Below are 12,081 nucleotides of genomic sequence, written 5' to 3' on the forward strand. Positions count from 1 at the left end.
AATCTATCAACAGCAACATTTCAAATTTAAATATGATTTGAAAATCTCGAACATGCCTCTCCACCTTGCTTGTTGTCCCTCGAAAATGCGTTCATGGACAATGGAAGGGTGATTATACAAATGGAATAGAAGAATAATATAGTGGAGGGCATGCCCAAATTAAGGATAAATCAAGATACGGATTATATTCATTTGTGTTGAAGAATATATAGCCACGACAAGGTCAACAAAAAAATGATAGCATTGAACCATCTAGGTGGTGGTCCAGTGGTAAGAGCTTGAGACTAAGGGGTTTGCTTCCTCTTAAGTCTCAGGTTCGAACCCTGTGGTTGCTTATATGATGGCTACTGAAGGCTTACATGGTCGTTAACTTTAGGGCCCGTGAGATTAGTCGAGGTGCGCGTAAACTGGCCCGGACACCCACGATAATAATAAAAAAAAAATAATAACATTGAAAATTAAGAAAAAAAACCTAGGGTTGGTGTGTCACAAACACAATAAAAAATAGAGTTGGGGAGTAAAGAAATGTATGCATCTTCACAATAATTTAGCCATTATTACTACCTAAAAGTTGCCATTATTTTTAATTCTGTCACTAAAGTTTTATTATTAATTCTTTTTTGTCTCTTTCTTAGCACACCCCAATAATCACACCAGGAATTAAAGGGTATTGGTTTGTGTTAACACATGCAAATGCGTAAGGTAGAAACTAGACCTTGACACACGCATGGATTAACACATTTACTATTCTGCCATATACCTCCTTGAACACTGTGAGGCTATGCTTAATTATATCACTTTATTTTAAGTTGTCTTCTTACATAATTATTTAGCTGATCAACAATAATTATCCTGTGAATCATGAAAGTTGATGAGAATATTTGATTCATGAGAAGTGAATTTGCCTTACATTTGTTAACCCAAATGAAGGTTTATTTCATATTCTTATTCTAAACTATGGATGTATTCTAAATTCAATGCCTAGAACAAAAGGCAAATTACAAGAAAAATTTCTTTGTTAAATTCCTTCTCTCTTTTTTTTTGGGGGCGAGCAGAGGGATACACACACCGTGGGGGGAAAAAGGTGATAATTCATAACAATGGCTACTTTCCTGGCTTTATTTGAAGTCCATGACAAGTTGCAGTGGAGATGTTCACCTTTCATTTTCAAAGTTCTAAAGTATTTAATGAACTAAAAAAAGCCTTCACCTTTTGCTCTATAATGGTTTCTACACGACAATTGAAGTGCACAATAATGTAAGGCTCTCTAAGAAAATACGTAAATTTATTGGCTTAGTGAGAATCTCTCAAGTGTCCTCTTAAAAAATATCTGCGTTATTACTACTGAAAGTAGCTTAAATTATTCGTGTGATGACTCGTTAATAGCAATGGAAATATATATAATTCTGCAATACATCGAGAAAAAAAATTCCTGATGAATTACAAGAAGTGCAAATTATTGATGGAGTTTTAAAGTCCAAATACTAACCTAAGCAACAAGGAATCTCTCCACGACCATTTTCATTCACATGCAGTGTGGAACATCCATGAACAAAAATCTTTTTGTTAGATATAATCATCAAAATGAATGAATGCAAACGTTCTAGAGCCACCACACGTACAAGATTTATTTATATTTATACACATAATGTTAAGTATGAAGTTAGATCCATGGAGTCAGAGAATATCTTATTTGTGTTTATATATAAATCCATTGGGTATGCTTATTGATCTCCACTTTCTATCTCAATCGAGATAAAAGGAAATTTATCCCACAAAGAGCCTGAAATTCTTTTTATTATACTTTACATACTACAAGTGGTGGGATGCAATGCACTTTATGCTTATTTTAATATTTGTTTTATTTTAAATTTATAATATTCTCGAACAAACATCTTGAAATTTAATTTATTCTTGATTTATGTATAATTTTATGAGTATTTATTTTTATTATTGTTTAATTTAGTAAAAAATAATTTTAACCTACATTCCAGCTGAGAACATAGAGGAGACAACAAAGGCATTAAGAGCTGAGCTTACGCAAAATTGCCATTATGCACGGCTTGAAGATATGATACATCAATGAAAATTCACTAAAACAACTCAAAACATTAACAAGTCTCATACAAAAAATAAAATAAAATAAAATAAAGCATCATAAGAGTATCATGTTTTGATAAAAACTAGCAAGGCCCTTGTCGACAATGCTCTTTACATGTTTTGATACAAGCAGGGGCGGAAGCAAGGGGGGGGCGAGCAGGGGCCCGGGCCCCCCCTGCAATACTTGCCCCTGCAATATTTACCCCTGCAATCTTTTTTTTTTTTTTTATATTGGGTAATTAGGTAATTAAAATGGAAAAAGTGTTATATTTTTTATTTTAAAAAGGTGGCTCTCCTAAATTAAGTGTGATTTTATTTTTTATTTTCTTTGAATTTACTCTTGACCTACATGGAAAAGAAAAAAAATATAAAGGTATTATTTTGTGAAATAAAAAACAGAGCTACCAATTTACCCTAATATCCTGCAGCCAATCAAAAACATAAATCACGAGCAAAAGTTTTCTACAAAAAATTGAAGCAGAGCTACTAATTAATTTATGTTTCATCAAACAAAATAAGGTAACTTAAATTTAAAATATTTTTTTTCGTTTTGAGATGTTTGTTAATAATTTGATGAGGTTTTTTTAATAATTCTATCATGTTTTCTCTTTTTTTTTCTTAGATCTTCTAGTTCTATCAATTGTTTTTTGAATTCTTGTTATATTGATTTTTTTAATTAATTAGATATATTTTATTGGTTTGTTTTGATTATACTTGGATTTTTTTTATGTTCTGTTTTTAGCAAAACCACCAAAATTATCAATTTTTTCTTATAATATATGTTTTGATTTTAGGTTGAACCATGAAAAAAATAAGAAGAATTAATTCTTTTTTTTTTAAAAAAAAAAATATTGATAACTCACAGCCTATTGAACGAGCTTTTTCAGCGATTAAAATTGTTAAAACAAGACTTCGCAATCGGATAGAGGATGATTTTCTTGCAAATTATTTGATTGTCTATATAGAAAAAGAAATTGCTGAAAGATTCACAATTGATATGACAATCGATAAATTCTATTATATGAAAAAACGACGAGCACAATTAAAATAAATATGTAAGAATCATTCTTTATTATTTTTTGCTTTATTTCAAAGTTTATCAAACATAAATAATGTTTTGTTTTAGCTAATGTTTCTTATATACTTTGTATGTTTATATTTGATAGGTATAAAAACCAACAACATTAAAGTGATGGATATATTATGAAGATGAAATTAACTTCATTACTTTGACTCAATTTGGTATTACTCAAAACCTTTTACCTTATACAAAGGTTATTATATATTTGTAATAAGTTATTTAAATAAAACTAAATTATGTAGGTTTTGTTTTACAACTCATGTATAATAAATTAAAACAAATATTATATTTTATTATATTAATTTTGGCCCCCCCTAACAAATAATCCTAGCTCCACCATGGATACAAGGCTTTTAAGAGCATCATGTAACGTTGCGTTTTCAATCAGAGTCGCATCACATCGCCTGTTAAATTTTTGTCAGTGGTTGAGTAATTGCTAGATGGGTAAAATGTGTATCAGTGACAATCTTCATAAATATATTTTCCAAATTTTATATGAAACTTGTATTTAAAAAGATAAAGAAAAAAGCTGGAAAATATATCATGCCATTTCATATCCAATAAAAGAATCTATAAGAACAACACAGAAAATACAGGGACAAAACAAGGCCCTATAAATTATACATGATGGTTTCTGCAATACAACAAAACTAGATGCTCAATGCATCGCAACAAAATCCTGTGATCTTGGTCAAAATGGAAGTTCAACATGAAACAGCTCACCTGAAAGAAAAAGATGTGCTGCCATGTTTTCCTCATCAAGGGAACTGCTCAACCGATTCCCAGGTCTATGATGTATGCCACTGGTCAGATGCAATTCAGTCGGTTGCATGTCTCAATCATGTGTACAACAAATACAACAAGTCGGGATAGTCAGCTCTAAGATCTCTCTCGCATTTTGGCTCTAGCAAAAATCACTCCTGCCAGAAGACCTACAAAAGTAATTTTTTTTGTTAGCTCCAAGTTGTTCAAGAGTGCCTGCACATGTACACCTTCTACAGGTGTGTTGTGCGTGCATGCTATTGTGCTTATGCATTTCTTACTCTTAAGCAAGCTAAACGAAGAAATGTTACCGAAAAAAATGCTTGCTGAGTTTTGCAAACTGGTGGGCACGTGAAACAGAAGGATGCCGGCGACAGACAGAGGAATCTTGTTCAGTGACCCCACAAGACTGCAGATTAAGAATTATGCATTAGAAGTGCCTCTAATACATCCTTCTGTAATTGACTATTGTTTATTTTTTAATCCTTACCTATATGTGGTAGCCCCTGTTTGATGAAGAAACCACATAGAAGTGAAGCTAATTGCCAGACCCAAAAAACCACTCAACGTCACAACCAACCAAAAGGTAGGTAACCTCAAAAGTGGTCTGCCAAAGGATTATGACATTTAATTAGAAACTTTCAATAATCCATTAAAAGAATACACAAATTCAACTGAAAAAAAAAAATCAAATTAACTAAGTTTGAGACCAAAAATTCTCTCTATTCATTATCGAAGATAATTAAAGAAAAATGATGTATTCTTCAAGTTGACAAGAAGTTAAATGCAAGTTCTAAAAAAGAAATCTAATCTAGAAAATTAGACAAGACCAGAAGAGGGCAAAAACAAAATAAAAAACATTAAATTTAGCAACAAGTATGAGTTCTAGGTACACAGGGAAGAAGGTGGTCAGATGATGATTCAAAGCTGAAATGGATAATTAGGCCCTATGAACATCCCGATCATGGACGGACCAAAACACTCATATTCATTGTCAGAATATAAAGTACACTTTCACAAACATAAAACCAGCAGTGAAGTATGTGAAATGGAAATGGATAAGAGAAACTCACGTTCTGGAGAGATAGTCCACTTCATTGAAAACAAAAATAAGAATAAGCCCCAGTGGCAAAGAAAGGGTATTATTTAGCATAACCATTGAAAACTCGTTCAAGTTTCCAGATTTTGTGACTTGCTTGGCTGTATCCATAACCCTGCGTAGAGTCAGCTGTGGCAACAAAATCAAAGAAGCAGAAAATCTATCAGCTGCAGTTTAGAATTAAAATGAAACATGGCATGTTAACTGAGACAGCTGATAAAGGACAAGCGTATCAAATGCATAAACCAACTTCATTCTAAGCATCAATATTTCCGAAATGAAACATACAAAATATAGGTGTATCTATAACAATCCTTTCGAGCTTGCTACCAACCAAATCAATGTATATCAGCCTGAGGCTTGATGGACCAAAAAGGAAAAAAATCATTACTGAGTAGAACCTAAAATATTGCTCGTGAATATCTTAAGTAGGAAGTTTTAACTACCAGAATACAATCTTATATATTATGTCAAAACAATATGTATGCTTTGGTAATATAGCAAGTAATGAAGATCGATGAGATAAATTTTTTAATTAAATTTATATTCCTGTGAAGAGAGGAGAGAATTAAAGTTGGTTACTCTGTATTTGGTAATTATTGCTCAAATATTCTGATTCACTTGCATCTCCAGAAAGAGATTTTGTGCGAGAGAATGCACTCATAAGTGTGTAAAATGAAATATGAGTATTTAAATCCTGATAATATACAACAAAATGATATCATATTTTAACAAATTAAGCTAAAAAATGAAGGGAAACCAAAGTACAGAAAGCAAAACCTCTAAGTTATGTACTTTACCGAATAAGATGCTGTTAGGAAACAGTTAAGGATCTGCCATGCATAGCCAACAGCATGGAAAGAGAGATCAGTAATTCCTCCAGAAATGGCTGATATAATCTGCACAAGGAAAACAGAAAAAATGAGACCAAGTGAAAAAGGCCAAGTTGGAGAAAAACAAGAACGATTACATGCATAACATGAAAAAATATATCCCATTCATTCTATGTCAATGCATTAAAATTTTCATAACTCAATATAATTTGACCCAAATAATTCAACGAGTCACATATCCTCAATGCCAAAGTTAAAACATCCATTCATTTCCCCCTCTTATCGTATTCACAATTTTATCCACGCATCCCCAAATCAAAATACACACACACATACACAATGCATTCAAAGTCTCTCTACCTCTTATACATACATATTCCAGATATTCTTTTGTTAGACTCAATATTTTAAATCTTTTTAAGTAAGCATTCCACCATCAATCCAAATGTGATAGCTTGTACCCATATGGCTGGTATACAAGAATAGATAGAATAGATAGGAGAATAATACAGGGAGATGCTATTGATGAGATCAACAAGTCAACATCGAAGCTACATTACCAAGCTAACTGTATCATTCTAGGTAATGTACTAATTCTTAAACCAACTAAATCTGAAAACCATCTTTGTAACAAAAAAAACATACCATTAAAAACAGAGCAGCCCATACTCTACTGTCATGGTCCTTTTGGAATAGATACATTTCACCAAGAGCAGTAATGACATTAGTAACATTCTTCAGGACTGTGACCATGGCAACATTGATGTATTTCAAACTGCAGAAAGCACAGAATAGCAGGAATCAATGTAATCAGTAATATAAACACAGCCCCTAATTTATAATTTAAAATTCAACATCCAAACACAAGCAAGCCAAAAATTGAGATCTCATAATTGGGAATGTAAATAACTATGCAAACCTAGACACGTGTATGTGACTGCAAATTTGAATCCAGGCTATCGTTTGTTTACCACTGATTCTAGATGCCTGATTCATTAAATATTGTTGCAGGTGCCCAAATTATCCCCCCAGACACTAGAAAAGTATTTTCTACATCATAGATTAAAGGGGCTAAAGTGTCACTCTCAAGATAAATTATTTTCTACCACTTTGAGGTGCATGTGCAGTAAAATATAGATTTTTCAAGATAAAATATTGATTAAAGGAGCTGAAGACGAAACACAAGAAGCACAAGTGCCATTCAAGAAGTCAGACACTTTACTGAAGATGAAATGTGATGAAGGAGATTTTTTCCTCACGTGCAACCTTATGTTAATGGACATAACTTTCGATCTGATAGTTGGATCGGGCTGAAATTTTACTTGGATATTCTAGAAACCTTGTTTTCTATAGAGTTGAAATTTCATACATCAAAGGTTGGAAAGGCCTTCAAATAATAAGTTCCAGAATTTATTGTTTAGGAAGTCATCTTGGAAAAAGTTCAGCTTCTAAACTAATAGGACTTCAGCAAAACATGTTAATTAATCTCCAATAGTCAATGAGAATGGGTCTTTGTTATGAGAAAAAAAGAAGACAAGCTGCAGTTTGGCATTCCTGAACAAACCCATGTGAAAATCTCAGCCTAAAGTTTGAAAGATACCGATGGAGTTTTAAGCATATGATATCCATGGAGACCAGCATATGTTTCTTTCTTCATTCAAGTTTACAAACGTAAGAGCCTCTTTACTCTTCATGTTCTTCTGAGTAACATGTTTTACTTCAGTACTTTCTTCTTGGAGATTTGCATAACAAAAATATTACATTCATCCACTCAAAATAGAAAGGTTTCCTAGTCATGTTGAGTGTTGTAACATGCAAAACCTTGAAAGAATTGCCTGTCAGTTTACACACTGCAAGGTATATGAAATATAAGACAGCAAACCAAAAGGTCAATTTATAAAAATGAAGATTCTCTCTAGTTTTATGCAAAATAATCAGCTTGTATCACTTAGCTCGATACTGAATCTAGTTCTAGGTAAATCGTACTTCAAGTCTTGCTATATACATTTCAAGTGTGATAGGATGCTGATAGCATATATGACATAAGCTGGTGAGTCATCAGGACAGAAAAAAGTCCAAATACCATTTAGAAATCCAAATGTCCAAACATTCTTTTTATTAAAATGAATGCACAAAATGGCTATACAGAAAGACCATAAAGCAGAAAAGATGTCATACCTAAACATGCTTGTGATGAGCATCCCGACAAATATAAAGTTTACAGGCAGCCAGACCTTAATCAATCTCCAAGTTAGAGGTTCTGTTGATATTACACCCAGAAATCTCAATGTTGACACAATAATAACTGAGATGAAATTCTGCAGCAGAGAAAACAAAGTTTCATGAGCTTTTGGAACTTGTAGATATCAGAGTCTGTTTTCAATTCCTTGAGTTGAATGTGAGCAGGTAAAAACCCAAAAAATCAGTTTCAGACACAAAAAATGACAAGTTGAATAATACACGAGTATGAAAAATTACCTGGTAAAGCATCAATGAAATCCCAGCATTAAAATCATAACTGGAAAGCACATATTTGTTAACCAGTATCATGCTGCAGGAGGAAATGCAATAAGCAATGCCAGAAAATAAGGCCTGATTCTGTATTCTAATTACACCTTTACTACGTGTTGGCTTATCTTTATCTTTTACCAACTTGCCGCCTTCCAAGTCAATTTCATCATTCTCATGAGATTTCATTGAAAAAGAATAAGATAGCCTGTATGAAAATAAAAGAAGATAAGGTATTGAACAACTACTGCAACTCTGATATAGCATTGATGGTTGCATATCAACTAAACAGAGAAGAGGGAGTAGAAGAAAAGGAAAAGAAAGATGTAAAAGCCTGTTCAAGTATGAAAGATAAGGGATCCTAAAAAACTCTCACATCACAGAAAGTCAAAAGGACTATGAAAAAAGCAGACATGGACAAATTTATGGCATTTGAGCATTCACAATATCATCAATGAACTATGTTTCAGTGCAACTGTCATATTCTTTTCTCATTTCAAATATTAAGAGGACCTCAGTTCAAGATATGCAGTGTCATAAAGGCTCCACTATCACATAATGGCTAACGAGAACCCCAAACCTCTCCTGCTATTTATAAGCCTCAGTCCAAATGATACAGCAAGAATCATTACACATTATCATTATTGACAACTATAACGATTTATTGAGAATATTTCACTGATGTCTGGCAGGCCTACTCCATTTCCATTGTAGTGAGCAAATTAGAACCTTCACTACAACTTCTACATTTTTCACTTTCTAAACATTCTTCAATTGTTGTAGCCAATAATCTAAGTTTCTTCATCCAATTGATTTGCTCATCTAATCATGAGAGCGTCATCATTATTTATAAGGCTCCTGGAACACACCCAACACCCAGAGTTTCCATGTCAGTATCGACAATGTTTTCAGCGAAGGCACCCTCTAGTACTGAACTATGTGTTCAGTCTGCATCTACACACTCAACAATTCAAGATCATCTTTTCCTGATTTTCTAACAGATTTAATTAAAACCCAGTCCACTCAATGGTGTCTGGCTAACAAAAAATACGTACACAGAAGGAGAAAGAGAGGAATGATACAGGCAGAAAAGCAGCTTGAGCTCTCATTGTCCAAAGCACACAATCTCGACTGATCACTGACATGCAATATCAAGCAATAAATTGAGCAGATAAACTAAAATAATGATGGAAGCATACCTGTTAATTACTTCTCTTTTTAATGGACTTGAGGTCTGTTCCACCACCCCGTTTGACTCGTGAAGTTTCAGGATTCTTTCCTCATTTCGGTTAACCTTATCTGAATCATCTATGAGATTCCTTTCATAAAGAGAATCGGGAGAATCCAAAGAAATAGACCTTCAATATAGAACACAACATTACTTCCATTTCCCCGAAGTTGGAAACCATAGGTTCATCCAATGAAAAAAAAGTTGGAAACCACAGATTACAAAATGAATAGTACATGACATGCATAGTAAAAAGGGAACGAAACATATCATCTCAACAACAATCATTAAGTAACTATATTAGCATTGTCTATTGAGAATTTCAAAAATTCTAGCGTGGAAAGTTCAGTTCTTTATACTATCAGGCTCAACTACTCGAGCATTTAGAAGGAATAAAAAAATATAACAAAGACCAACCAGCCCTCCCATTCCTTTAGCTAAAATGTAATTTCTAGTCCTCAAAAAAAGGGAGAGCTAAAGGATATGAATTGTCTCAGTTGTGCAAAATGCACCAGTCTATACAAGGCTAACAAATAAAATCAAGTGACCAATTTCAAAACTGCATTTTATTCCTACTTTGTAAGGAAAAGGCCTCGCAACAAAAAGCTTCGAAGCATTTGAGTTTCTGCTGCATGCACGTATCACTATCAACATTAACAACATAACCTTTAAAAGAACGGCATGATCAGCCACTGTACAACAGGATCAAGTATACATGGAAAAAGAAGAAGAAGCCAAGTTGACACTTCTGGTTTCAATTCGAGATCATTGAGAGCCAATATAGGTGTACCCATCAATAGATTCTAACATCTTTCATTTTCCATAGGTTTCTAGGCAACCAAACTGTAACTTAAAAGCAAAAACTATTACTTCAAGTACCATTGTCAAATACATAAGAATATATAAAGAAACTAACTCTTTTTACAAATTAAAACAACCATCAACAAAATAATTCCCATTTCATATCCAATAGAGCGCAATCAGAACAAACAGCAAAAGTAAACCAAAGAAGAAGGGAAAATGGAGGGATCACCTTGTACCCATTAAAGCTAAAAGTTTGGCAGCTCCATAAAACCCAGAAAAGGCCAAACTTTTAAATTAGAAGACACCAATTAAAGCCCTTTATGAGAAATACTAATTAAGCAAGAGGTCTTGTCCAAAAGAAGGAGAATTTGTGAAATTGAGAGGCAAATTTAGAGACCCTTTAGAGATTAGAACTAGAAAAAGCGAGAAAACCCAAGTTGGGTTCTTCAAACTTAAGAAAGAATTTGGAAAGCTGAAGATGCATATAAGAGTTGTTCAGAGATGGATGAGAGTAGACTCAAAAAAGAAAGCTCCTTTTAATACATTAGATTTCAAGATGGATATTTTTTTAGTGGTTTCTTGGTCAAATGTCATGAAAGTGAGAATTTTGGAAATTAAAAAGGAAAATAGATAAGGGGAATTAGGAGAGAAAGATGCAGGTAATCAAGGGTTCTAAAGCAATAATTTATAACACGATAATTTTGGTAGGGAAAAATATGGAAGAATTATAGTATTATGATCTAGAAAACTCACCTAATGAATAACTGGTTTTTTTTTCCTTCTAATGAGGTAGACACTTCTGATGAAATGGTTTCATCTGGTAAGTAACGTTGCAAATTTACTACTTTTAATCATGGCTATGTTTTAATTTCAGACATTGATGCCTGATCAATGGCCACAAGGGGATCCTTAATGCAATTATTCTTCTAGTCTATTTGGATAATGACATTGTTGTTTATCCAACTGTCAAGAGGCTGTTTGTAATTATGTTGTAAACCGTGTTTTAAGAAAAAGTTATTGACATTATTTTTTTAAATTATTTTAATGTTATAATATTAAAATTAATTTTTTTAAAATAAAAAAATATTATTTTAATATATTTTAAAATAAAAAATATTTTAAAAACAACTTCTATAAAACTCTAAAACACTTTAAAATTCAAATTACAAATGGTTTTAACTTTAATGTTAAAAAAAAAAAAAGGCTTTGACCAGTCTTTCATACCGAGTATTGACTGAGAATTCAAAGAAAGAAACTTTACAAGTCAACTTTGGAGGAAGCCCGCTCTTGTAATTCATGCAATTGTAGACCTGTAGTTGATGATTTTTGGCGAGCCAGGTTCCTACCAAATCACAGCATGTGTAGTGTTTGCCAACCAAGTGGCTCAGCCTATGACTCACTAAGAAAGAGAAGGGAAGATCCACCAGCCATGGTGGCGGGGAAAGAAAAAAATTATTCAATAATGTCCTGCTTGTGGTAGCTCAACGAACTCCTTTAATTAGATACATTTCCATCTTCAACCGTGCAGTGGATGGGCCAATGTCCAAGACTACTGTAGGCAAGGGCAGGAATTTTTTTTATCCTGGACTATTAAATAAATATATAAATATTTTTTAAAATTGACATTAATTTTTAAAGTTAATAGTAAAGTTTTAATTCAAATACA

The 12,081-nt window shown here is 32.9% G+C and overlaps 1 protein-coding gene across 2 annotated transcripts; it reads right to left on the minus strand.

Moving 5' to 3' along the window:
* Nucleotides 1-3,711: 3,711 nt before the first annotated feature.
* On the minus strand, nt 3,712-11,332 carry LOC133694190 (GDP-mannose transporter GONST1-like). Of its 2 annotated transcripts, none has more exons than XM_062115652.1 (10): nt 11,169-11,332; nt 9,583-9,741; nt 8,354-8,591; nt 8,054-8,193; nt 6,521-6,650; nt 5,843-5,941; nt 5,017-5,171; nt 4,434-4,550; nt 4,255-4,352; nt 3,712-4,113 (listed from the first exon to the last, which is right to left on the minus strand). In XM_062115652.1, exons 3-10 carry the CDS (start codon nt 8,570-8,572, stop codon nt 4,061-4,063), a joined length of 1,011 nt encoding a protein of 336 aa, XP_061971636.1. In that variant the 5' UTR covers nt 8,573-8,591; nt 9,583-9,741; nt 11,169-11,332; the 3' UTR covers nt 3,712-4,060. The 2 variants fall into 2 exon arrangements, with proteins under 2 accessions (XP_061971636.1, XP_061971635.1); XM_062115651.1 differs by lacking the exon at nt 11,169-11,332 and adding an exon at nt 10,645-11,157.
* Nucleotides 11,333-12,081: the final 749 nt, after the last annotated feature.

Source organism: Populus nigra, chromosome 5 (genome assembly GCF_951802175.1).
Source record: "Populus nigra chromosome 5, ddPopNigr1.1, whole genome shotgun sequence".
In the NCBI taxonomy this organism is placed as follows: domain Eukaryota; kingdom Viridiplantae; phylum Streptophyta; class Magnoliopsida; order Malpighiales; family Salicaceae; genus Populus; species Populus nigra.

What these genes read in the sequence shown, in the direction of transcription:
- LOC133694190 (XM_062115651.1), bottom strand. An exon ending in CTCATCACAAGCATGTTTAG is followed by an intron (nt 6,651 to 8,053) that starts GTATGACATCTT and finishes TGCTTTCTGCAG; the next exon opens with TTTGAAATACATCAATGTTG. An exon ending in TCCTAACAGCATCTTATTCG is followed by an intron (nt 5,172 to 5,842) that starts GTAAAGTACATA and finishes TTGTTGCCACAG; the next exon opens with CTGACTCTACGCAGGGTTAT.